We start from the raw sequence: 27,315 nt of genomic DNA, 5'->3' as shown, positions 1-27,315 counted from the left end.
AATGAACTCATGATCTTTCCTCCCCTTCTCTGACGATGAATGGTTACCATACCACCATCCTTTCTGCCATCTTTCCCTCCTGGATTAGTCTCTTGGCTCCACATCCTCAAAGGTATTTAGGTGCCCAATTTCTATTGATTTCAGTGGGAGTTGCTGTCCCCTAAGGTCCAGATCTTCAATGGGAAATCCATGGGAGCTGAGCACACAAATACCATTGAAGAGCTGGGCCTTAGTGTTCATCAAGGTCTGCCAGCTCCTGCTTCAAGCAACTTCTAGTAATCTACCTATCCCGTGAAGCAATCAGCCTAGATGTCCCACTCTCTGTATATTTGTCTTCTTTTGTACTTAATTATTTTTAATGGGTCCTTTAAACTTTAGGCTTTTGGCATAGATCACCTGCCCTACAGTAGTATATACACTTTTAAGATTAATTACTGCCTGTTGTGATATGGTATGATTGACTAAAGAAATCCCATGATATCTGAATAATTTGTGACAGACTATATCCTTTCTCATTCTATTTACTAGCACAAAGTTGTGATGATGAACGTCAGATGTTCAAACCCATAGTTCCTTTTAAACTGAAGGATCACTACAGATCATAAAAAGAGCTTTTCCAGTAAGGCCTGCTGAAGTTTGGGGTGACTAGCTATGATGTTTCAGGGTTTCCAAATTCTGTTCAGAATGTTTTCAGGAAGCGAAAGCATTGTCAGTGATATTGTGGTCAGTTCTGATGTCACTGTGCTGATGAATGAAATCATAGCTTAACTGCAAAAAGTCTCAAAAAAGCAGTGATAACCCCTACTAGGACAAAATAGTTGTATCTTTCATGGACTTCTTCTTACAATGATTGTTTATAAATAAACAGGATGAGAAACTCTGGGAAATACCACACCAGTGAATTATCTGTGGTGGTGGTAGATAGATATATGTATGTTTCACATTGCTCAAGAGACGCTACTGAAAACATGACGCTGAACAGCCTCTGCACATATCATACAGTACATTTGTTTGTACGTTTGGAAAGACAAACTTGGGTGGAAGTCTCCACAACTACAATAAAATGTAGGTGAAGAAACCCAAATTATTTTGTCCAGACAATACAATAAGATAACACTGAAGAAGCCAGACATTTGGCTTCCTTCCTTATCACAAATGGTGTAACTTTCTCACAATGAAAGATGTCTTTTACCCCCATCCTTGTCTGGTTTTAAAAGCAGCTTATCCACCCACTTTCTGCATGGCTTGTGGTGCTGTATTAGGGAATTTTAGTAAAAACAAAACACCAGTAGATTTTGTTTGTTTGTTTTAAGAGCAGAAAAGTGACTTGTGGAAATGGCACCTTCTCCCGAAAGATATATGTGTCATGGGATTATTCAGAGTCAATCGTTGTCGTTAGGAACGAAAATAAATTGCTGTCTTTTAACCTTACTAGTCCTGCATAAAGAAAGTGAGCTGCATTCTGTTGTTGCACTTGCATCGATAGCAATGGTTATTGTTTCAAGTGCAAGGACAAAATTCTGCCCTCATGTATGACCTGTATGACCCCATTAAAGATGGTGTAAGAAGGCAGAATTTGAAGACAATAGAGTTGCATAATCATTGTGTGAAAAATTCAGCCGTTAGAATCTTTCTCATGAGTGCTGATGTACAAGAAGGAAAAATCCAGCGTGGCTCCTAGATTCTAGGCCGAGTTTGCAGGGTGGGCAGTTAGAAGAACTATCATTGAGCAAATTTTACCTGGACTCAGTGAGACACTATAAATAAGGAGCCCCATGATGCCATTTTTACAGGGGCACTTTTCAGACTAGAACTGCACTTTGATTATGTGAACATCTATCCCTTGAGCCCACACAGGTCACCACACTGCTACCAGAGCTAATTACTTTGGTCACTGCTGCCCTAGACCACATTTGAACCAATTTCCTGGTGGTGAAAGGCTAGGTTTTCAATTACATTGCCAATCCCTTGTGCCTTCCACTTGCCTCCACAAAACCCAGTTATTTAAAGACAAAAGGTTGGACCCAAACATCAGTGATCTCTCTGGTAACTTTGTCTGTGCACTTCTGAAGGCATGTCACCAGAACACAACTCTGTTGGTTTAGCCCGTCGAAAGGCAGTGGTATGAGTTTCTCTGGGGTGATGCAAGTGTGTTAACTGAGTCATTCTTATTGCTGTCGCACTCCACCTTGTGGCTCTCCAGACTCTGCTGAAAGCAATGCCTGCAGCCTCACACCAGCCACTGGCAGGAAACTATTACCTCTATTTTACTGGTTAGAAACTGAGGCACAATAGGTTAATGGCCTGCTTTTCAGAGATGCTGAGCACCCTCAATGCTCACTGGGAACTCTTCACTGCAGATGTAGCTCAGGCCCCTAGTCAGGTGTTGTCCCATAACCTCCATCCTGTCCATACCTAAAACCCTCTTTCCTCAATTTAGTGGTGCTTTCAACTGGGGTTACCTGGCATGGCAAGGGGGAGTGAGTTAGAGCTTGAGTTTCACTTTCACTTGAGCTGATAACCCACCCAGTCTACAGTGAAATCACATGAGTGCTGCTAGACTGCTCCTCCAATGGTTTCCCATAATTCCCACACATTCTCCTCTAATTCGCTGGTAAAGAATCGTACAGAGTATCAACATCCTCCAGCCCAAAGACCTGTGGGATTTGTCCCTAGACTGAGGCTCACAGCACCAGTGAGGACACAGTTACAGGTGGTATGGTGTTGTAGCATCACTGTTCACACCCAGGCTAGGCTAATCCACTGCAGCCCATGCAGGATGAAAGTACTCAGTGCCTATATTAATCAGGCCATGAAGTGTCCTTGTGGCTTGCCCAGCATCTTATTTCCTGCTGGCTCAGTTAGGCCAGTGTGCCATCTCTACCTGAAATCTGTTCCCCTCCCCATACAGCTGCCCACTGTAGAGATTTCCTTATTGGAGGGATGGAAACAGGAGTGGCAAAGTTCACTGATCAAAACTACAGCAGTTGTACAAAACAAAACCCCTTCAGAATAACCTCTTAAGTCAGCCTTTTGAAATCGCACTTGACCACAGCAATTCATTCTTTTTGTGACAAGCAAGTTGGGTGTGTGGAAAGAGGAGCTTGCAGTTTGAGAAGGCTCATTTCACTTCCATGTCTCAAACAACTGGGGTGGAGACAAATGTCTTGGGTTTTGTTTTGTTCTTTGTTTAAACATCTCACACTGGGAAGGGGAAGGGTGCCTTTAAACTCAGGAGGGTCTAGCCAGAGAGCCATTTTGCGGCTGTCATTTTTTACAGTTGTAGGTAAGGTGGAAGCAGCTTTTCTTTCTGGCGCTTTGATCTCAAGAGAGATTCTTTAATGCATTTAGTTGCAAACTCATATGAGCAGTTTCAAGCCCAGACCCTGCACCTTAGTGGAGGCAAAGTTTTGCCACCGGCTTCGTCTGGAGCACAATTGGGCCCTGGGGGCTCTGGCTCAGTTAGGGTGACCAGATGTCCTGATTTTATAGGGACACTCCTGATAGTCAGGGCTTTTTCTTATATAGGCTTCTATTACCTCCCACTCCCTGTCCCAATCTTTCACACTTGCTGACTGGTCACCCTAGGGTCAGTTATGTTGAATTTACTGTTCCCGCCTCATGGAAGCGACTGCTGCATGCAAGAGGCTCACTGTTGAAATTCTGTTGCAGCAGCTCGAATTCCAGGATAGGAGTAACATTATCTTGGGGGCTGGGAAGCCTTGTGGTTAGCATGAAAAAAAACCCTGCAAGCCCAAGTGCCTAAGGATACAGACATTTCATGTATTAAGGCTATTTTTTCACTTGCCGTTGTCTCTGCCAATCTATTTTCTCCATGCCCTTTGTTACTGCTACACTAAAATGAGACACCCTAAGACCCAGCAAGTTACATTCAACCCTAGTGAAACTCTCTGGAAGTCACTGTAGTAAGACCAGGGATAAATTTCACCCTAAGCATGTAAGTGGCTCAGACCAGGGTATAATAAACTGGTCAAAGCGAGATTAATAGCCAGTGACACTGCATCTCAGGAGAAATTCTTAAATGTATCCAGTTCAAAGTGATGTTAACCACACTCTAGCCACAAATAGCCCTGTCTGTCAAGTGCAACTCTACGGTGCATGGATATGTCTGCTGTAAATCAAATTAACTAGATGCAGATTACGCTCTTATGAAGAGTGACATGTCAGAACTGGTTAGCACAACCACAGTCAGGATATGGAGACCACCCAGGATATGGTCTGCATTGATTTCACCACACGGAAGAAGGCCAGGACAAGCGGTATGGGTTTTAGCCAGGCTGCAACTTTATTAATCAAATTACATCCAAAGTTCCCGGTGAGAAAACGACAGCCCAGCACAGTCACTCTCACCCCATAGATCCTTTGCCAATTAAGGGGCTCCCAGGCTCCCACCACAGGGGGAGCCTATTGTCACATTAGCAGGGTCTCTGGGTGTCTCCACTTGCCTGCTAGCATCCCTCCCCATTAAGGGTGTTGAGGCAAGAGGGGACCTTGATCCTAGCCAGCACTGCCATCAAGCACACTGGTGGGGCAGTCCTCCCAGGTAGTGCCCAGGCCCCTGGTTCCCATTTGCTGCCAGGGGGCTAGACACGATACCCCCATCTCAGAAGGGGTTGCCCCCAGGATATCCACTATGTTACCTTTCTGATCTGGAGCCTAAATCAGCAAGTTCCTACCATTTGATCAGTTTTGATATGTGGACCTTGAGCAGTACAGAGTCACCTTCCCACTGCACACCCTGTAGTTTGAGAGCCCACCTTGAAGAGTCTCCCTTGGCTGAAGTGAGCAACTCAAGGCCCCAGAAGGCCCTGAAGAAAACCCACAGAAAGGCTGCCCGAAGAGTATAGCTTCACTCCCTGTCCAGTAGCCCCGAGGAAGACCTTCAACTAATAGCCTAAGGACTGTGAGGTCACTGGCTTCCTGACATTGCTCTACATCCTGGAAGCCCAGGCTCCTTCCTACTGCATCCTGTGGAACATGAATCCCTGACCCACAGACCTGCAGTAAAAGGTCACCCTGGAGAACCGCTTAGCTATAGCAAGACCATGAACAACCAGATTTGGTGTTCTGGGGTGAGTCAGGCCCTGGGTGGACTGTCAGCCTCCCTGAAACTCCTCAAACGCCATCATGTGTCAGCTAAAAAGGTGCGTGTGCACGTACTCCCTTGGCTGAGGATCCTGTTTCTAGCAACCAGGAGTCCATAGGGCCGCCACCAGCATCCTGTTCTGGCACTTCCCTGGCCTAGGGGGTCTAGTGCTCTGAATCAGTTGACCGGCAAGCGAGCGAGCATTGGCTATGCCAATGTTAGGCCCGGGAACATGCGTAGGTTTGCCAACCCTCCTGCTTTGGCTGGGAGTCTCCCAGAATGGGCCTTGATCTTCTGGACTATTGAAGCCAATCTGGAAGATTTTAGGCCCTTTAAAGTCCAGTTGGCAGCGCAGTGGGGCTAAGGAAGGCTACCTATCTGCCCTGGCACTGCGCCATTCCCAGAAGTGGTCGGCAAGTCCCTCTAGCTCCTAGGCACAGGGGCAGCCAGGGGGTCTTTGCGTGCTGCCCCTGCCCCAAGAACCAACGCTGCAGCTCCCATTGGCCGGGAACTGTGGCCAATGGGAGCTACGGGTGCGGCACCTGCGAGCGCTGGCAGTGCGCAGAGCCACCTGGCCCCTCCACCTAGGAGCCAGACATGCTGGCTCCTTCCGGGAGCCTGAGGTCAGCCCCTCCTGGCCAAAGCCTGCACCCCGAACTCCCTCCTACACCCTGCCCCAGCCCTGAGCTCCCCCCACACCCAAACTCCCTTCCAAAGCCTGCACCCTGCATCCCAACCGCCTGCCCCAGCCCTGAGCCCACTTCCACACTCCAAACCCCTCAGCCCCACCTCCCAGCCCAGAGCCCACAACCCCTCCTGCCCCGCAAACCCCTGCCTCAGCCTAGTGAAAATGAGTGAGGGTAGGGGAGAGCGAGCAATGGAGAAAGGGAGGAATGTAGCAGGGGGTGGGGGCCTCTGAGAAGGAGCAGGGCAGGGGTGTGGCCTCAGGGCAGGGGCAAGGCAAGGATGTTTGGGTCTGTGTGATTAGGCAGCTGGCCACCCTACACATGTGTGGCAGTGAAATGAATGTTGCATGCACATTTCTGTTTGGTAACGTTAATTGTTAAACATCTCTAGCAAGAAGCGAGTGCTTAGAAAGCTTTAGTCCTATTCAGGATTCCAGGAGGTGGAGTCACTCCTTCCCCTCCCTGTGAAGGGCTGCTGTGCCCCATGCTAGGAAGGGAAATCTCTCTTCCACAGGGCAGTGGGCGAGACATGAGCTAGAATAAGCCCTGGTGTCCTGCCCTGAAATCACACCAGCAGGAGTGTGCGGTCCAGTTCCTGCCAGGGAGGCCAGAGGTTCAGAGCACAATGTGCATATTTCACAAGCATGGACCATTTGGGGTGAGGAGGACTCCATTCCAGGGGTGGCTCTGCTCACCTCACCACCTGAGCTGCATGCCCCAGGCCTACCTGAGGGCACCCAAGAAGTGCGACACGGAAGAAATTCTACAGTTGAGCCATGTTCTCTATTCAGGAATCTGATGAGGCATGTGCAGTTCCTGGTGCACTCACTCTGTGGCCAGGCTGTGGGGCCACAAAACCCCGCCCTGACTGGAAGAATTCTACAGTGAGTGCTGTGCTTGGCCCGGACTGATCTGCGAAGGCAGAGATGGACACTCTGAAAGCTATGTAAGGCATAGTCTAATAATCCAGACATTGGCCAGGAAAGGGGGTTAAGCTCCCACCTACATTAATGACTTGTCTTGAGGACCCCGTTCAGATTTAGAGCTCACAGGAGCTGCCTTTGGAGTCTCCCAGTTAACAGCCAGATTGCAACCCTGAAAAGGCAAAGGCTGCATCATGCTTTGGGGAGGTGGCTCAATCTCATGGGGCTACCATGTTTAGCCGTAGCCCCAGTGTGACAGAGATACTAGCAGACAGGTGGCGCCTTACTCAACAAGTAGTCATGATAAAGAAGGGTTCGGTGGAGGGGAAAGCGTGGGAATGTTTCTGCTGAGACATTACACCAGCCCAATTAGGCTAATCACCACCTCAGTTCTGCACAACCTGCCTTGCAAGTCTCTTCCTGCAGCTCATACCAGTGTTTGCTCACTGCATGGTTCATAGCAGGGCTTTTCAAACACCTTTCACCAGTTGCTCTATTCCTACCCTCAGTGCTTGGGTTTCCCCTGGAAGGGGTGGGGCGCAGCAAGGTGTGGGAACAGTATTTGCCTTCCAAGCGCAGATGATTGTCCTCAGCCAGCTTGTTAGAATTTAAAAGGCAGAGCAGAGATAAAATGGAGACAAACCCAGCCACTATTTGGGGGTGGAGGGGAAGCAGCTTTTATAACCTTCGCCTGTTTTAGGAACTGTATCAGCACTGTTTATAACCTTCGCCTGTTGTAGGAACTGTTTATCGGCACCGACAGCCACCAGAACTTGGTGGAAAGTTATGAACGCAGTATGCTTAGGAGTAGAAGTTCCCCATTGTTGGGGTAGGACAGACATGATGCAGGCTCTGCAGGCTAAGGGCCTAACTAAAGTAAGGAAGTTTGCCCTAAGTGTGCAAAACCCTGAGTGCGTCAGCCTGAAGCAGGGCTGTAACCTCTTAAATTGCAGTAGAAAGGGCCCTGGAGTGGAAATGGACACTCCTCAATACGTCTTCTGACCACATCTCAGAGGGACAAAGTCACCAGCAGCAGCATGAACCCCAGACACACTAGCTACTGCCAGGAAGCGGAGCGTTCCGTTTTCACTTCCAAAAGTGCCAGTTTCTATATTGTGCCTGGTTTAGGCTGCAAGCATGGCCAGTGCCCCACAGGAGGTATGGGGAGACCACACACATAGGGAATGATCAGATAGAAAGGGGCTGTGTACTAGGAGCAAGAACCACACCAGGGAGCGTCTGCCCCAAGCCCAGATCAGTCCAATCAACTCAGCTCCTCCGCTGCCCTGCGGGAGCGGTGATCGGCCCAGGGTAGGAACCAACTAGACTAGCACAGCAAGGCAGAGGCACTAAATAAATTCCACCCCACATGTTTGGGGGGGCACACCTGAGTTTGCCCCTGGGGCGCATTTGGTTGAGGTGAGGCCAGCCAAGCTCACATCCAACAGCTGGTGCTGCAACCAATTCAAGTCCCACAGGGCAGCAAACAGTCCCGAATGGGCATGGTCCACAGCCCGAGGCAGTCAGGCTCTGCCTGGGCCATGGAGCTCAGCTCTGTCCTCCCTAGGAATTCCTAATCCCCACCGCCCTAGCACCCCGAGCCCCACAGGGTAGGCTGAGGCAGCCCTTACCTTGACTCAGGACCTGGCCTGAGCAGCTTCGCATGGGGCACCATGAAAGCGAATCACTCCAAGGGAAAGCAATGTGGACATGGTCCTGCCGGCTTGCAGAGCTGCTGGCCCACCTGCAGCAGCAGTAGGCAGAGCCCAGGAGGCTGCCCTGCTGCAGTCCCATCTGGGCAGGCAGGAGAGGGATGGTGGGTGGCCAGCTGGAAGCCAGCAAACAGGAAGTGATCCTGAGGACGCATCTTATCATGGCTCCAAATCTCGTGCCAAGTTCCATGAGATCTTATGGCTCCAAGTCCTGTGAGATCTCAAGCCTACCCCAGAAGTCCAGTGGGGGCTAGAAATCCTGTAGGACCTGGCCTGTGTGGTCTTTTTTGCCTTCTCCCATAGCGAGCCACCAAATACCACACCCCCTCATTAGGCTCGGGGCTCCTTGGCAGGGCCCTTAACACAGAATTCCATGATGTAGAAAGAGCAATGGGCTTTGTGTAGCAAATGCATAGCATATGTGTGGCTTTATAGTCTGTCTGTGCTCAGTGCCCAGAACTGTATCAAGGAAGTAGTGACTGACTGAGAAGCTGCAGTGGAGATTGAGCAGCATATGGCCCATTTAAAAAAAAAAAAAAGGGGGTGGGGGGTTGGTGGCCAAAAGCCTGGGAGCCTGGCCTTATCCCACCACATGGCACTCACTCCTTCAAGGTCAGTTCACTAAAATCTGGGGGAAGGAGACTGAAAATATTTGGGGAGTTTTTTAAAGCACTTTCCTGTGACTATTAAAAACACAAAACATTGTATTGGGATTAACCAGGCTGGGTGTTGAGGCACGTTTGGCTGCTAGCAAGATGATAAATAAGCAGGCGCTAACATGAACTGCACAGTGATAGTCATACAGAAGGACTTTGCAGATGGAGGAATCAACTGGCTGAGGCGTGCCAGATGATTATTATTATAGTACAAGCCATGTCATCGGTCGCTGAATAGCTTGACATTGATACGCCATCTCAGTGCCTCTTCCCAACAGCCTGGGCATAGCTTTGATGACTTAGGGCTAGTCCACACTAGAAACTGCAGCGCGTCTATGCCAGTGGGTAGGGCCCTACCAAATTCAGGGTTCACTGTGGTCAATTTCATGGCCACAGGGTCTTAAAATTGGTCAATTTCATGATTGCAGATGTTTACATCTGAAATTTCACAGTGTTGTAACTGTGGGGGTCTGGATCCAAAAGGGGATGGGGGTCCCAAAGTTGTTGCAGGATTGGCATGATGGCAGCAGCTGCGGAGTTTCCTGCAGCTGGAGGAGGCTCCTGGAGATGGAGGTAGGTACAATCTCTCCCGTGCTGCTGGGAGCAGCCCAGCCGGGGGTTCCAAGCTGCTAGTCAAGGTCAAGGGTGGCTTAACGCATGGGCCCATGGGGCCCTGGACAACTTGAAAAATGAAGCCCCAAGCCCAGGCAGGAGCCAGAATTGGGGGCAGAAGCCCTAAGCCTGGGTGGCCCAGAACCCGGGCAGGAGCCACAGTGGGTGGAAGCCCTGAGTCCTGGCTGGAGCCGCAGGAGGTTGCAGCCCCCAACCCAGGTCCCCGAGCCCAGGCAGGAGCCATGAGGGGGTGGGTGCGGGAAGTGGACAGGCAGCCCCGAACTGGGCAGGAGTTGCGGGGGCTGGAAGCCCCGAGCCCTGGTGGCCCCCAGCCCCAGCAGGAGACGTTGTGTGTGCTGGGGGAGGAGCAGCAGCCCGGAGCTGTGGCAGGAGTTAGTGTCCTGAGCTCTGGGAAGACCCACGGGGGTGGAAGCCCAGAGCCTAGCCCTGGGGCTGCTGCAGCACAGAAGCGCGGATGGTACACCTTCACTTCCACGCTGCCTGTGGATCTCCCTCTGATAACAGCCATGTCCGGGAAGGACAAGTCCCATCCCTCCCCAGCCCGGCTGATTTTGGGGAGATCTTATTTCACGGTCCGTGACATGTTTTTCTTGGCTGTGAAATTGGGCCCTACCAATGGGAGAGAGATCTCCCGTCAGGATAATAAAACCACCTACCTGAGAGCCTCTCCCGCCGACAGAGCGCTGCCCACACTGGGGCTTAGGTCGGTGTAATTTACATTGCTCAAGGGGGTGGCTTATTCACCCCCTTGAGTGACATAAGTGGGAGTGCGTACAAGCCTTTGCTTGTTTGCTAACAAGTCGGACTAATTGTGTGGGTGGAGTATTGGTATCATGCTCATGAGAAGAGCACCCTCAGCCCTTACTCATTATATAAATCCAACACAGAGTTTAATCTTAGTTTCTTCCTTGGCTCTCTTCCCCTGCCCCAAAAGTTACGGGTCAAAGAGACTCAATGAGGTGGGTGATGCTAATTTTTTTTTTTTTAGCAAGGCCTGTAATCACATTAGCAGCCGAACTGTTACTTTTGCACATAGTAAGGAACACCTATTTTGGGGTGTTTGTCAAATTTCTCCTCCGGCAGGATATGCAAGAGTGGGGGTGTGAAGTGATGATAAAACAGAGCTAGACTCCAGTCCTGCCTGACACAGTTACAAAGGTCAGTGTCCTTTATTTACACATGTATATAAACAACAGAAAGTAAACAATACCACCCAACGTGGTGTAGCAAATAGGCTGCTGCAGTTTTACTTCAGGACTTGAAGTGTTTTATCCATTTCACAGAAATTGAAGGGACAGCAACATGGGAAGGCTACATAGTTACACTGACTTTTCCGCACAGGAGACACACCAACACACACACACACACACACACTCCACAGTTTAGTTCAGCACCAGCAGAAGGCCATTGCACCAGTCCACAGCACATGCACAGTAAGCGAGCACAGGAAAACTAGTTAAGAGCTCGTTTTAGGACCAGGTATGGCATGTTCTTAAGTAAATTATAATAATAAAATAATAGTAATAATACTTTCTACTTTTACAGCACCTTCCATCCAAGGATCTCAAAGCGCTTTACAAACAATTAATTTAGCTTCACTACAGCTCTCTGAGGCTGGTCAATATCATTTCCATTTTATGGATGGGGAAACTAAAGATCCTGAGAAGCTAAGTGATTTGCCCAAGGCCACACATCTGTTAACAGAACTGCGAGCTACTTATTGGTTCTCAGCTCTGTGCCTTCAATACAAGATTGTTCTTCCTCCCAACAAGAGTAGGGCTTCTTGACATTTTAAAATACGCTTCTGAGTATGAAACAAGGCCCCAGTGTTGCAGGGAGAACAGCAATGGAAAGCCCCTGCATCCACCTGGAGCCCTGTTAATTTCAGGGAGGCTCCAGGTGGGTGAAGGGTCCCAATGCACTGCTAGTATAGTGCCCAAACAAGAACCCAGGATGACCTTCCCAGCAAAAAAAATGATCTGAAAACAACTTTGCTGATGTGATCTCCAACAATTTTAAATGCCATAGCAAACCACATACACATTGCACTGTCTGGTCTGCAAATACTTCAGACAAAAAGGGACAAAACTCTAAACTTAAAAGAAAAATAACCCAAGAGTTCAATGAAAAGTTTAAAACTTACGCTGCCTGTAAATTGTCCTAATTCACATTTTAGCTCTACAGACACTTCTTGAAAAGCCAGATTCACAGATGCATCCAAAAAAGATGACATTGCAGTGATCACCATAACAGAAAACACTCTGCATGAACTAAGACTGGTTTAAATCTTTTCCACAATAACATGGACAGACTCATCTTGCATCCTAACATCAAATTAAATCCAAGCATGTAAAAACTGCTACTAAAAAAGTAGCTGCTAAGTTTGGTTTGAGCATCACCATGAATTGCTCATACACCCTCTTGTGCACATTTATGCTTCAAGTAGTTTTATTTCTTTCACTCTTCATGAATAAAACTATAAAAATGCCTTATTTCCAGCTACCGTGGGAAAGGAAATGAACCACCACAGCCATAGGAGATTACAGTTTAAGACTGCTAACATAACAGAAGATAAAATAAAGTTCAGATGAGCATAAGATTTTTTGTACAGGAATTTCTGCAAGAGCTGTTTTCCCTACCATGTAAATATATAGAACAAAACTGATGGAAAGAAACTCAGTTATGTTTCTTAAATAAAAACTATGTACAAATTGCACATATTACAAATCAGTTACAGAAAGCAGAGTCTTCACTGATAATTTTCACTTGCTATAGTCCGTGATTATCAGTGTACTCTGGTCTTCAAGTGTCACAACACAACAGAACTGCAATATTACGTACACAGGCTGAGTTGGTCTTCTAGCTGCTGGAGTGGAATCCTTTTAAACTATAATACATGCATTCCAGAAGCTATAGAGTAACACTGTTCACTTGAGCAGCAAGTCTCTCAACACAGCAAGTCACAAGAGTGCTGTCATTGCTGTCTGGTTTACTGGTTTTAGGCAGTCTCTGGGTGTTGAATAACCCTCATTCACCAGTGAATTAGTTTGCGGTTTCTGATAGTCAGTACTCACTGAGGTCAAAACACTGTTAACTTTAGGTTTATCATAGTTTATTAGACTCTGCGGTGTTTGATAGTCCCCATTCCTGACATTGGTCCTACCTGAATTACTGAAACTGCCAGCAGAAAGGGAATGTTTATGAGCAGAAGAAATTACAGGTACATTGTAGTCATTCTCAGAGGGAAAAGTGTTGTCTCTTCCTAGATGCCTCTCTATAATAGGGGTGGCATATTCAGGCTCCTGGTTGGTCAAGGGCAGTGCATATTCATGACGGCTAGCTCTGTGCGGGCAGTGATAGTGGTTCTCAATCTCTGAACTACCTTTCTTCTCCTCATCCTCTGTGTCCATTGGTCTGAATGTGGATCCTTTTCTTGCTACCATCCCAGTTCCGATCATGAGAGGCTGCTGATAATCTAGAAAGAAGCATTAAAAGCTCAAAAATATATAGACAGTCTATTGGTTTGTTTGATTTCACCATATATAATGTAACAGGAAGCAGAGTTTAAAAACGTTAAGAGACCCAGCTACTATATCAATAGGAATTCTCATTCGGATTGTAAGAAAACTCCGTTCTTGCCAACCTCTTTCATTCACTAAAGGAATCATTATTTGTCAGAGGTAGTTATGGTTCTAGAGAGAGGATAAAAGTTCACTGTCAGCAAGATATGGGCTTCTTGATAAGTTTGGCAAGGGAACTTGCATCAAGTTGATAGGAATTTTTTTCACACGTGAGAAGTTCTCTGCGATGCCTACAGGATGGTTAACCTCCTCCCCCACCCCCAGTTCCTGCATTACTAAAAAGGAATCTTAGGCCAGTCAAATGGCAAGTGGAAGGAGAAAGCTGAACGGGACAACAACCTAGAAGGAAGGTGTTGGAGTCCAACGGGTCAAGAGAAGTGTGTAATGTCGGCTTGGAGCTGGAGGCGAGGGAACAATGGGAACAGTAAGGAAGGAGATTACTGGACAGGTCACCTAGATCTGGGAGGATAGCAGGAAGAGGATCAGAACCAGCAAATGACCCATGGAGGAGCCAGAGGTAAGATCAGAGGATCTGCAGTGTCAACAGGGGTGTTTGCAACTCCAATCAAGAAAGCCCCTGCTAAAGGATTACCTTGGTGAAAATTACTTAAAAACAAAACCAACAAAAAACAATAAGAGAAAACTGCAACATTTTCACTAGCCTGAATCTAAGAGACTAAAATCTGTCCTCTTCTCTTTGCAGATGAACTGACCTGCACAGCTCTGTTACACAGCACTGATAGAGACTGCCACATTTTGGTGTAGTCCTTAAGAAGTTCAATTCAGTTTCTCTGACATGAGCTGAATTCAGACCTACATCTCCCATTGAAATTCTCTGGCACTTCTTGTTTTGCATCTCAAACTACACGGTAAGCTCTTTGGGACAGAGAAGGTCTTGTCTTTATCTGTACAGCGCTGAGACTATTGGTGTACTAAATAAACAACAAATAATTCTCTGATGCCACTCCCACCTTTAGTTCCATGGAACTCCTAATAGGATTTGATGAAATATCCTGATCCATTCTGGGATTTCTTTAGGAACTAGTAACTACTAGAGAATTTGACAGTGAAGAATTATATCAGGGATTTAAAAAAAAACATATTTCTAAGGTGAATGCCCTCCACAACCTGGTTACAGAGGTGCCTTCAGCACACATTCCTGGGATTAACTCACTTTTTTCAGCTTTACCATTTGCTTTTAAGGCCAGTATACAAAAATACCAAATCTCAAACATTGCCTTATATAAATCCCCAGAATTTAGAAATTTTCACCCCATGGCATGAGTGCTTGGAACCCTCTATAAAGCATTGGCCATTAGGCAAAAAGCGTGGATCCATGCAGGGTATCTCCTCACATAACCACATGTACAAGTAATATTTATTCACCCCTCTGATATAATACACTTTTTATAGACCATCGTAACATTATTTATTCAGAAGGATCCTGTTACAGCTAGCACCAATACATCCATGGTAGTGTCATATGGAATTCAAATTAAACCCTAGTCACAGTTTACTTTATTTGATCTTCACTGCATTTCTCTGACAACTGATCTCAAAGGCAAGCTGGAATTTTGGGGTGCTGGGGATAGCAAATTAGTCTTGCAGGGAAGATCCATGCAGTGCTGACTGATCCCATAAAATGGTTGGGCTCACGAACCTTTCCAGACAGAGAAAACATAGGCAGGGACAAGAGGTGCTTAGAGAAGGAATGAAGAATCCCTTTGGGAAGCAAACAGGGACTAAGGGCTGGAATTTGCTCTGTCCAAACAATGAGTTGCAGCTAAGGTAACACAGCAGATTAATACATCATTGTTTTACTTAACTACATTGACTTCAGGGGGCCTGGCTTCCACAATGGTTCAGACACTAAGTGACATGAACAGAGGTCTCAACAGGATCTCTAGTTGGGCATTAGCTCAAACTGTTGGAGAAACTGACTCTTTGTTCAGGTCACTAAACTTTTGTGAAGAAATGAGACATTAAATACAAACATGACTAAAGACACAGAAAATCCCAATCAGCAATGGCAATCTAGTCTATTCTAGTCAGGTTTTTGTATTGTGTCTATCAATACAGAAGCTTATGCTCAAATAAATTTGTTAGTCTCTAAGGTGCCACAAGTCCTCCTTCTCTTTTTTTAAAATTATAACTGTTTCACCAGGAGAAAACAAATCTCTCTCTACAAAATGGAGGGAAGTTTTAATTTCAAAACTAAAAGAAGAGAGAGAGTTAAGAAATCTCCTGGACATTTTTCCAATATAGTCTCCCATTTCACTAGTTCAATGCACAAGGGAAGGCACATTAATTCTTGGGTCCTGCCTCACATGCTTACTCTTGATGCAGCCAGAGTTTTGCTCAGATAGTATTTGCCTGCCCCTCTCCCCATTGTATACTATACATCCAGAAGAAGGTGACTCTATCTCAAAGAATGTAACTGTTACCTGCCATGTCACTTGTGACTAGATCCAGCTTTTGTGGAGTCTCCTTTTCATTATTATAGCTGATGGTAAATTCTGTTGACTGATGTCTGACAAAGGGCTGCTTGATCTGTTTCCAACAACCTAGAAGAAATAAATGAACGCAGAAAACATTAAAGGCTTGTCCAAATGAACACTTAGCTCACCGGAAGCTGGGGTGTAAATCTACCCTGCACTAGCCTGCCGTGCACTAAGTGTCCGCGTGGACCCTGCTGCTGTGCACTAACCAGTACACTTTGAATTACACTGCTTTGAAACAGGAGTAAATTAAAGTGCACTAGGGAAATTTTAGTGCATGGCAGCAGGATCCACCTGAACATTTAAGGTAAGTCTACACTTCAGTAAAACACCTGCAGTTGACTGAGGCCCGGGCATCAGGGTTATGAACTTGCAGTGTAGATCTTCAGGCTTAGGCTGGAGACTGGGCTCTCGGACCCTCCCCCTTTACAGGATAAGTATTATCCTTTGGCACCTGTTGAGAGAAGAGTATTCTGTGTTGGTCTGTTTCAAGATTACTTCCGAGACAAGTGGAGGGGAAGTTAATTTCTTTTGCTTTCTTCTGTTTCAGATGGATGTTTCACCATCTAATTGGCAGAGGAGCAGGGTGCTCCACTAGAGAGGAACTAAATAGCAGCTGAACTCAGATTCCCTACTCTAAATGAAACCCGCCCTAGACAGCCTAATCAACTGAGACACAAAAGATGTTACTTCAAAAGGATGTTCGCAGACATCTTCCAAAAGCAAAACCCCCCAGCCAATATTCTCTTCAGATATGATGAATGAAGCACAATTCAGTATTATTGGGCTTTTTTTTTTTTTTTTTTTTTTTAGGAATTAGGGAGAGGATCAGCAGAGGAAGCCACATTAAAACCATGTCTTGGCCTCCTCAGGGAGAGGCTAACCCCTGTGCTGCAGAAGAGGGAAAGGAAAGGAGCCATTTGCTGGAGGGTAGGTGTTTTTTCCAGTGGGAACACTCTCAAAGTTTGTGACCCAAAGTCTCTCTTTCACTTGCTAATTGCATTTCTGTTGTGGGCGCCACATAACTGTATTGCTAGGCCTGCTGTTTTCGGGTGGCACTAGTAGTGGTGTCATTTTCCCTAATCCCTTTGTGATACTGTGAATTAAAACGAAAGGAAAATGATGCAATTGATGTTCAATTGTTTGATCCTTCCCATCAACCCATAGAAAGGAGAGAGCATGATTCTCCACTAACCTGTGGTTTGTGCATCAGATGAGCCATAAGCACCTTCTTTTGCCTCTCTCCTGTAAGGCAGGAATATGTTTGTAAGGTTTTGTCCCTCACAGCACTTCACCTTCATGCCTTAGTGTCAGTGGAGTGAACCATCATGTTTACCAGGTGAGGAAAATCATCCCCCATTAGTTTCTGGGTAACAGCACTTATTACAGTAGGGGACGTGAATGCTGAATCTTGTTACAATTTCCATCCCACCATCAACCTCAGCCTAGACCAATCCACACAAGCGGTCCATTTCCTGGACACTACTGTGCTAATAAGCAATGGTCACATAAACACCATCCTATGAAACCTACTGACCGCTATACTTACCTACATGCCTCCAGCTTCCATCCAGGACACACCACATGATCCATTGTCTACAGCCAAGCTCTAAAATACAACCGCATTTGCTCCAATCCCTCAGACAGAGACAAACACCTACAAGACCTCTATCAAGCATTCTTAAAACTAGAATACCCACCTGCTGAAGTGAAGAAACAGACTGACAAAGCCAGAAGAGTACCCAGAAGTCACCTAGTACAGGACAGGCCCAACAAAGAAAATAACAGAACGCCACTAGCCGTCACCTTCAGCCCCCAACTAAAACTGCTCCAGTGCATCATCAAAGATCTACAACCTATCCTGAAAGACAATCCCTCACTCTCACAGATCTTGGGAGCAGACCAGTCCTCGCTTACAGACAGCCCCCCAACCTGAAGCAAATACTCACCAGCCACTACACAACAGAACCACTAACCCAGGAACCTATCCTTGCAACAAAGCCCGTTGCCAGCTGTGTCCACATATCTATTCATGGGACACCATCACAGGGCCTAATCACATCAGCCACGCTATCAGAGGCTCGTTCACCTGCACATCTACCAATGTGATATGTGCCATCATGTGCCAGCAATGCCCCTCTGCCATGTACATTGGCCAAACTGGACAGTCTCTACGTAAAAGAATAAATGGACACAAATCTGACATCAGGAATCATAACATTCAAAAACTGGTAGGAGAACACTTCAACCTCTCTGGCCACTCAGTAAAAGATTTAAGGGTGGCAATTTTGCAACAGAAAAGCTTCAAAAACAGGCACCAACGAGAAACTGCTGAGCTTGAATTAATATGCAAACTAGATACCATTAACTTAGGCTTGAACAGAGACTGGGAGTGGCTGGGTCGTTACACATATTGAATCTATTTCCTTAAGTATCCTCACACCTTCTTGTCAGCTGTCTAAATGGGCCATCTTGATTATCACTACAAAAGGTTTTTTCTCCTGCTGATAATAGCGCATCTTAACTAATTAGTCTCTCACAGTTTGTATGGTAACTTCCAACTTATCTGTATATATGTATATATATATCTCTATATATCTAACTATATGTTCCGTTCTATGCATCCGATGAAGTGGGCTGTAGCCCACAAAAGCTTATGCTCTAATAAATGTGTTAGTCTCTAAGGTGCCACAAGTACTCCTGTTCTTTTTGCGGATACAGACTAACACGGCCGCTACTCTGACACTTGTTACATTTGTTTCCCCACAGCTGTTTGAGCTGGGAAAAGGCACTGGAAAATGGTGATCTCTTAGCAATTCATTTGGTTTGTTCATGTCCCTGTATGCCAGCTCGGATGTTATCTTCCTGGTTGTGTTAGGATTGCTATCCTGAATTCTTTGCACAGTTGTTAGAAACCCTAGATTTGGTACTGGACTCTGAGGAGATGCAAACCCTTTTCATAGGGAGGTGATGTCAAAGGGAACTTTGTCCCTACCCCCAAACTTCATCTGCTGACATTTGTATCCACCGGGCAGAGCTCAAATTAATGGAAGACATGGGGGAGTCTAAGCGAGTGAAATTTACCTTTTTCCAGCCCTCTCAACGTCTGTGACAGCTGCTGAGCTTTACTTCCCAACATGTGTTTTATGCACTCCCTTACATGGCAGCTCTGAATTTGGCCCACTGAGTCAAAGCTGGTCTAATTCACATATCAAGGAACCAGCAGAGATGAATGTAGCAACACCACCAATAAGATGGGGACGAGACAACAATTAAAATAGCTTCCACTCTACTTTCTTTTGGTTCCTAGGTGTGCAAGTTACACCAGCCTAGACGCCGTTATTAGTCAGTAAATGGGGGTAAGTAGGTTTGAGCAGATTAACCAATTACATAGGAATCTGAGCTAGCGTAAAGGGTGCTATTTTACATCACCTCTGTATTTGGCTAGTCTACACTGGCAACGTTAAAGTGCTACTACATGGCTTGTGTGGTCGCGGCAGAGCGCTGGGAGAGAGCTCTCCCAGCACACTAAAAAACCCACCTCCATGAGGGGCCCGTCTCCGTCCAGCACTGTCTACACCGGCACTTTACAGCGCTGAAACTTGCTGCACTCAAGGGCGCGGTTTTTCACAGCCCTGAGCAAGAAAGTTGCAGCGCTGTAAAGTGCCCGCGTAGACAAGTCCTTAGCTTCACAGGGCTACCTACGGCATGGGGCCCCAGGCAATTGCCCTGCTTGTTTCCCATTAACGCTGGCCCTGGCTTTTGTATGCAGAAAAACAGTTGTGGCACAGCTGAGCCATGGAATTTTTATAGCATGTTGAGGGGGGCTCAGAAAGCAAAAGGTTGAGAACCCCCGAGCTATGCCACTGCAGCTCTTTTAATTTAGATGATGAAAAATAAAAGCTCTTACTTTCGTATGACTGCACAGATACAAATCCCAGAGAGCAGGAACAGACACAGCCCAACTAGGACCGGGACAACTATAGCTGTAAGTTTTAACCCTGCAGGGAAAAAAAAATAAAAAATAAAGGTAACACGGGTACAGGTTTCCAGAGCTAGGTATGTTTTGTTTTAGGAGAATACCCTGAAAATGAATAGATGATAAACATCTTGATTCGAGAGTGCATGAGAACGTGAAGGCACAATACCGCAGGAGGCCGTGAGCCAAATTTAGATTTGATGTAAATAGGTGCAGCTGTATTGATCCCAAATACATTTTCTCTAGGTCTCTGTGTTGCTCAATACCTGTATACATCCTTCCAAAGGTAAAATTCTTTCTTATTATAGTCTGGGCTGGTAGTACCACCTATTAAGGTTGCCTGACACTTCCCATTATAAAGACCCTATTTTCAATTGCTAGTAACTTTGTGGGGGAGAGGGGACTCATACAGAATGAACTCAGGGAGGGAGAGCAGGACTAGGAACCAGTCTTAGGGGGAAGGGAGAGAAACAGACTGGAGGAAGAGCCTGGAGGGGGAGACTAGAACTGACTAGGCAAGGAGACAGGGATGAGAAACCTGTAAAGTGAGACTGGAGCTGGGTAGACAAAGAGAACAGGACAGTGACAAGGAGCCAGAGGTGGGGAAAAGACAGGTCAGGGAAAGGTTGAAGAAGAGTCCTGAGTCTCTCCATCCCCTGCTATCATTAAATATCTTTGAAATCCACTGGCAAATGCCTGTCTGAGCCCACTGGTATCAGTTACTTCCGTTAGAGTCAAACACCTGAAAAACATCTGAAAAAAAAGTTTTGTTTAAAAAAAAAGAAAAAATCAACATCACTGACCCTTCAAAGGTCTGAGCAAGATATCAATCTACTTTTCTAAGTCCATCAAAGGAGACAAAATAGGGACGGTAATACCTGATATATAGAAGGTTTAAAAAAAAAAATTTAAGGATTTCAAATTCTCTTTATCCTTCATAAAGAAGCAAAGAGGATTCCCCTCACCCTCACATTTGAAGATAACCATTAAAGAACACTGATGAGATGGGAACAGTTGGATCTGGCAAAGTGTAGATGCCTGGTAGAACAGGAAGTACACCTCTCAAAAAGATGGCACACTTTAGAAAGACTGTACTGTTCTAGTGTTACCTAAGCTAGTGTCTTCTGACGGGATGGGTTCTGTGATGGTTCTGTCTTCTTTTCCAACTGCTACACCTGTGCTTTGACTTGGTCTTTGCCACATTGGGTGAGTAAATGAGTTGTTAGCTGCAAAAGGAAAAGGGAAAACAACTGAGCTGTCGTGGGTTTTGGGATTCCATTGCTCCACTGGGCTCCAGAAAGTATTGCTTACCACTTACCTTGCGTTATTCGACAACCAATCATCTCCACCTTCAATGCTATTCTTTGGTGCCAGGTCTGTGGAATGATCCGCACATATCGGGCCACTATAGGAGGGATAAAATTATTGCGTACTAGGTCCCCATAATTAGAGTTGCCTTGGAATACCTGCAACGTAAAGCACAAACTCTTTAATTGCTCTGTTTTCAGAGTGAGTTTGTTAAAAATACAGAACATCCTACATTTAAAGAGGGACGCTTGTCAACCTAAAACTCATTCAAAAATATCTTAAACTGTGTTGCAGTTTTGTTGTGTTTAAGACTATTAGAAGTAGTCTGTGTTGTTGTGTTTAAGACTATTAGAAGTAAATTTTAAAAGAAATTTACTTTACAGTTTTTGCTAAAGTTCACATTTTGCGCTTAATTCAGCTTGGACAAAGAAATAAGACTTGCCATTTTCATTTTCTGATCAGCATTGTGCTAATGCATGCTACTGTGTTTGAATTAACAATCCCTCCTGCATCAAAAGCAAAACAAAACTTTTTATTGAAATCAAATCATGAAAAACGTTTTGTAGACTACTTCTTTTCTTCAGCAAAATCTCAATGAGTGACCAAAAAGAAGTTATCACCTTGTGCCGTAACGATGGTTCTTCAAGATGTGTGTCCCCCTATGGCTGATCCACTGTAGGTGTATCTGCACCCCTGCACTGCTGACTGGAGAACTTTGGTAGCAGTGTCTGTTCGGCCCACACGTGTGCTGTCTCTCCTCGTGCTGCGCCACGAGGCTAGCCAGCACATGCTGGCTAACCATCCTCAGTTCCTTCGTGGCCGCAGAGTCAATGAGAACTCAGAAATAGAGGAGAGAAGGGCGGGTAGTGGAACGCCCATAGTGGGACACAGATCGATGAACCATCGTTACTGCACAAGGTGAGTAACTTCTTCTTCGAGTAGTGTCCCCATGGGTGCTCCATTCTAAGTGACTCCTGAGCAGTGCCCCACTTGGAGGCCTGGGACTTCGGAGTCAGGTTTGTCACAGATGACAGTACTGTGGAGCCAAAGATGGCACCAGAGGAAGAGTTCCTGGTGATTGTGTAATGTTCTGCAAAGGTGTTGGCTGAGGCCCATGTCGCTGCTCTGTAGATCTCTGAGATGGGGACATTCCTGAGGAAGGTGACAGATGAGGAGATTGATCTCATGGAATGTGTACAGATCGAGTCCAGAGGGGTCATGTTATGAATTTGGTAGCACTGTCTGATTCAATTCAAGACCCACATAGAGAGTCTTTGGGCTGATATCGCTGAGCCCTTACACCTTTCTGCCATAGAGAGGAACAGTCTAGGGGACTTCCTGAAGGCCTTTGTCCTATTGAGGTAGAATGCAAGGGCTCTCATAACATCTAAGGTATGGAGTATGGCCTCCCTATTGTCTTGGTGAGGCTTGGGGTAGAAGGTGGGAAGGGAAATAGACTGATTCATGTCAAACAAGGAGGTAACTTTAGAGATGAACCTTGGATGCGGCCTAAGTGTAACCTTGTCAGGGAAAAACACTGTACGGGGGATACGCCATCAGAGCTGCTATTTCCCCTATTCTTCTAGCCAAGGTAACTGCAATCAGAAAAGCTGTTTTCATCGATTGGTATGCTAGTGAACAGGTAGCCATAGGTTCAAAGGGGGAGCCTGGTCAGTCCTTTCAGCACCAGGTTTAGGTCCTGAGGGGATAGGAAGTCGAGGTTGAGGGAAGAGGTTTGTTATTCTCTGTCAAGGTTCCTTCCCCACTCTGAACTCTAGGGTACACATGTGGGGACCTGCATGAAAGACCCCCTAAGCTTATTCTTACCAGGTTAGGTTAAAAACTTCCTCAAGGTACAAACTTTGCCTTGTCCTTGAACCCTATGCTGCCACCACCAAGCGTGTTAAACAAAGAACAGGGAAAGAGCCCACTTGGAGACGTCTTCCCCCCAAAATATCCCCCCCAAACCCTACACCCCCTGTCCTGGGGAAGGCTTGATAAAAATCCTCACCAATTTGCATAGGTAAACACAGATCCAAACCCTTGGATCTTAAGAACAATGAAAAAGCAATCAGGATCTTAAAAGAAGAAGTTTAATTAAAGAAAAAAGTAAAAGAATCACCTCTGTAAAATCAGGATGGTAAATACCTTACAGGGTAATCAGATTCAAAACACAGAGAATCCCTCTAGGCAAAACCTTAAGTTACAAAAAGACACAAAACCAGGAATATACATTCCATTCAGCACAGCTTATCTACCAGACATTTAAACAAAAGGAAATCTAACGCATTTCTAGCTAGATTACTTACTAACAAGTTCTAATACTCCATTCCTGTTCTGTTCCCAGCAAAAGCCTCACACAGACAGATAGACCCTTTGTTCCACCCCCTCCAGCTTTGAAAGTAACTTGTCTCCTCATTGGTCATTTTGGTCAGGTGCCAGCAAGGTTATCTTAGCTTCTTAACCCTTTACAGGTGAAAGGGTTTTGCCTCTGGCCAGGAGGGATTTTATAGTTCTGTATACAGAAAGGTGATTACCCTTCCCTTTATATTTATGACATTCCCTTAAGGAGCCTTTTAATGGTTGGGTGCGATAGTACTGAGCACCTCTCTATGGGCTGGTGAAATACTGTAATAGTTGCTAGGTGGACCCTGAGAGAGCTCAGGGATAACCCCTATTTTTTCAGGGTCAGGGCATATTCCAGAATATGTGGAAGAGTTGCTGACACCAGGGAGATTTGTTGAGACATGCACCAAAACTGGAACCCGAACCATTTCTGCAGGTAAGTGCATTGTGTGGAGGACTTTCTGCTGTGCAGTAGAACCTCCTGTGCTTCTTTTGAGCTGTGACCATGTAGGAGCCATGCTTTGAGGCAGAGGATCCCCAGGTTGGAATGTGTGGAACACCCTGAGAGAGACAGTGCGAAGTGGACAGAACGGAGATCAGTGGGCACATCACGAGCTGCATCAGGTAAGGGTACCAGGTCTGTCGCGGCCATGTGGGAGCAATCAAAATTATGTAAGCTCCGTCCCCTCTTTATCTTTAGCAGACCCTTCAGCAGAAGAGGAAATGGAGGGAAGGGGAAAAGAAGGCCCTTATCCCACAGGGGAAGGAGAGCATTGCCCTGAGCGTGCTGTCCAATCCCTGCTCTGGGACAGTATTGCATACATTTCTTGTTCTGGTAATTGGAAAACAGATCTGTGGACGGTGTTCACTGTGTGAACAAGTTGTGAAGTACTGCCGGGTGCATCTCCCACTTGTGGTCATATAGGAATTTGTGACTGGGCTTGTCCGCTATCGAGTTTTGCGTGCCCGGGAGGTACGCCGCGGACAAGGTGATGTTGTGAGAGGTGCCCCAGTTCCATAGTTTCATGGCCTCTGTACGTAGGGAGGGTGATCTGGCTCCTCCTTGATGGTTGATATAATACATGTGGGCTCTGTTGTCTGTCAGGATTTTTGTATGTGATCCTGTTATCAGCGGGAAGAAATGGGTTCAGGCATTCCTGACCATTCTCAACTCGAGGAGATTTGAGGAGATTTCTCAACTCGAGGACACGTAATGGGGACCTCACCCATACTGATCTCTCCAGTGCCAGATGGCCCAGTGCTGCTGGTGGTACTGTCAGCTTGCGTACCGGGATGTTTTCCATTCTCTCTCTGTGCCCAAGAGTCAATGCCTGTGCCCAAATAGTCCGTGGGCCTATCAACGGTACCAGACAACGATGGTTGCCATGAGGCTTGGGTGCTAGATGATCTCTGTGCTGGCGGCGCAGAGGACAACAAGCAGGATGGTGATCACTTTCAGCTATTCCTGGGCTCGTTCAGGGGACTTCCTGCTCTCTTTTTCAACTTGTGAGAGGGGTCCCTGGACCGTTTCTTCGACCCACTATCCTTCGAAGTTGAAGGCTGAGGGGAAGGGTCACACCTGCTGGAGGGCTGGGGTCGGAGAGCCACCTCCATGAAGATGATTTTCTGGTGGCGCTCTCTGTCCTTGCAGGATCTCGGTTGGCCCTCACGAAGGCAGCGAGTGCACTGGGAGAGCTTGTCCATGACTGGGATCACCTCACTGCAAGTGTGACACTTGAAGCCCAGAGAGCTGGGCATGACCCCTCCAGCCTTGGAGAAGGGTAACACGAGAATGAAGTCTTCTCTTTCTTCTTTTAGGCACAGCCAAATAAAGAGTCAGAAGAAAGCTAAAAGATTTCTAAAAGCTAAAGATTTTCAAATGAAAAGGCGAGTTAACAATCTGCTAATGGACAGCTAAAGGTTCCATCCCTAGCCAGGGGCAGTTGAGAAGGAACTGAGGATGGTTAGCCTGCACTCACCGGCTAGCCTCATGGCGCAGCAGGGGGAGAAAGAGAGCATGTGCGTGGGCCCAACAGACGCTGCTACCGAAGTTCGCCAATCAGCAGCGCAGGGATGAGCACACAGAGTGGAGGACCCATAGGGACACTACTCGAAGAAGAACTGTTGGATTAGGTTCTCTTCATTGTATTTACAAAATCTGCCTCATCAGCAGCCTATTCTACAAGTGGACCTTTTTATTAGTTTGTTTAAATGAAAATTGTATAAACCGGAAACCCTAGCTGAATTAATTCTATTTAAGATCATGTATAACAGCTTCTTATGAGATTTTTTTTTAAATGATGGAGTAACGTAGAACCAGTCAGAAGTTTACCCTAAGGAAACTTTGATTCATGTGGAATTTAAAAACAATCAAGTCAATTTTTAAAAACTTAAGAATTATCATTGTGGAATAGTGCAAACCCGCAAACTTTAAATATCTAGTTTGCACAGCTCAGAGCCGTTACTGTACCCATTTTTCACTGCAGGCAAAAAACTGAGGTTGTAGGATATTAAAAATCCTGAGGAAATCCACATTGTGCAACTGAAATTTCTCTCCAAACGATTTAAAGCAGGATACGTGGAAGTAATAAGAACCCACTTTCTCGATTCAGAATTTTAGGATCTATAAAGACCCCTCTACAGCAAGATTTTGATTATAATGAGAACTGATGCTCAGTTAGGGCCTGGTACTGCAACATGCTGAGCTCCCACATGTTCCACTGAAAATAATGAGAGGACACTCAGGAGCAGGCTCTTGGGATTTGTTCAGAGTAGACCAACAAGGAAATTCAAGGTAGTTACATCAGTGCGACCCTCTAATGTAGGCCTTGTTTACATGAGATATCTGCACTGCTTTCATTTTAGTTTTTAATCGATTTAAGTTAAACTTGTGCAAACTCCTGCGTGGACATTTATTTTGGCTTAAGAGCACGTATTTTGGTTTTGTATACACCGATTCCTTGAGCTAACCCCCAACAGTGGCCACACAGACTTTTTGCACCAGTTTATCTATATTAGTTTTAAATAACACCTTTGCTTAACCTGGGGTCACTTTTGTGTGTAGATAAGCCCACAGACATACTGCACCAGTAAATTACATTGATGCAGTTACACTGATGAAGACTGATTAATCTTTCATGACAGTGAAAATCTTTCTTTCAATATCAAAGCATCTTAGAGAATTCTGTCTTGTGTTCCCATCCCCCCTTCACCTCCTTTTACCTTTTCTTCATTGCTTAGGATTCCTTTGTAAGTTCTCCATTTTGAGTTGTTATTTTTATAGTTCATAATAAAAGTCTTTACATAAAAGTTAAACTTCAGCATAGTGGATCCTGTAGTCCTAATCCCTTGTAACAAAAGAAAAAACATATTTTGTTAGGTTTTTTTTTTTTTTTAAAGGAACATTTTCATACACAACTCAAAAAGGAAGTGGGTTAAAAATAAAGGTACAGGTCTGTCTAAAAGAACTGTTAATTCACCTCTCTAACTTTGGAGTTCAAAAAAAGCCAACAGGCTGGCGGAAGAAAATGAGTTTTATATTGTGAATTCCATGGCTTCTGTTGTGGACCCCTGACCTGATCTTGGAGAGTCTATAGTTTTGGGTAAAATATACTCCATCTGCTAAGCATATTTATAGAAGTAATAATGGAAGTTATTGAAGCTGTATCAGTAAGGAGGAGGAGAACCAAAACATATGTAGTAAAAATAGGCTTGGCAATAGTTTTAAGCATTAAGGGCTTAGAATGACACCTAATAGAAATTGCAGTTGGCATAAGTTAGCATGAGTATTATGTGCTTGACCAGGGTTATGAAATAATACATGCTTGACCTAAGGTTATAAAATCTAGCAATATGTATCTTTTAATAGTTTAGCAGTGCATCATGT

The 27,315-nt window shown here is 45.6% G+C and overlaps 1 protein-coding gene across 3 annotated transcripts in view; it reads right to left on the bottom strand.

Annotated features, from left to right (window-relative positions):
• Positions 1-10,862: 10,862 nt before the first annotated feature.
• DCBLD1 (discoidin, CUB and LCCL domain containing 1) overlaps positions 10,863-27,315 on the bottom strand; it is an 89,670-nt gene continuing 73,217 nt past the window's right edge. For 2 of the 3 annotated variants that reach the window (XM_073337139.1, XM_073337138.1), the window contains exons 9-15: positions 26,652-26,776; positions 21,094-21,241; positions 20,885-21,001; positions 19,707-19,797; positions 16,992-17,041; positions 15,743-15,862; positions 10,863-13,192 (exon numbers count right to left, since the gene is read on the bottom strand). In XM_073337139.1, the coding sequence (XP_073193240.1) occupies positions 12,678-13,192; positions 15,743-15,862; positions 16,992-17,041; positions 19,707-19,797; positions 20,885-21,001; positions 21,094-21,241; positions 26,652-26,776 (1,166 nt within the window). In that variant the 3' untranslated portion in view covers positions 10,863-12,677. The remainder of the gene's footprint in view (positions 13,193-15,742; positions 15,863-16,991; positions 17,042-19,706; positions 19,798-20,884; positions 21,002-21,093; positions 21,242-26,651; positions 26,777-27,315) is intronic. The other variant, XM_073337140.1, reaches the window with a different exon arrangement.

The sequence above is a fragment of the Lepidochelys kempii genome, chromosome 3 (genome assembly GCF_965140265.1).
Source record: "Lepidochelys kempii isolate rLepKem1 chromosome 3, rLepKem1.hap2, whole genome shotgun sequence".
In the NCBI taxonomy this organism is placed as follows: Eukaryota; Metazoa; Chordata; order Testudines; family Cheloniidae; genus Lepidochelys; species Lepidochelys kempii.
This window is presented reverse-complemented; position numbering and strand designations above follow the sequence as displayed.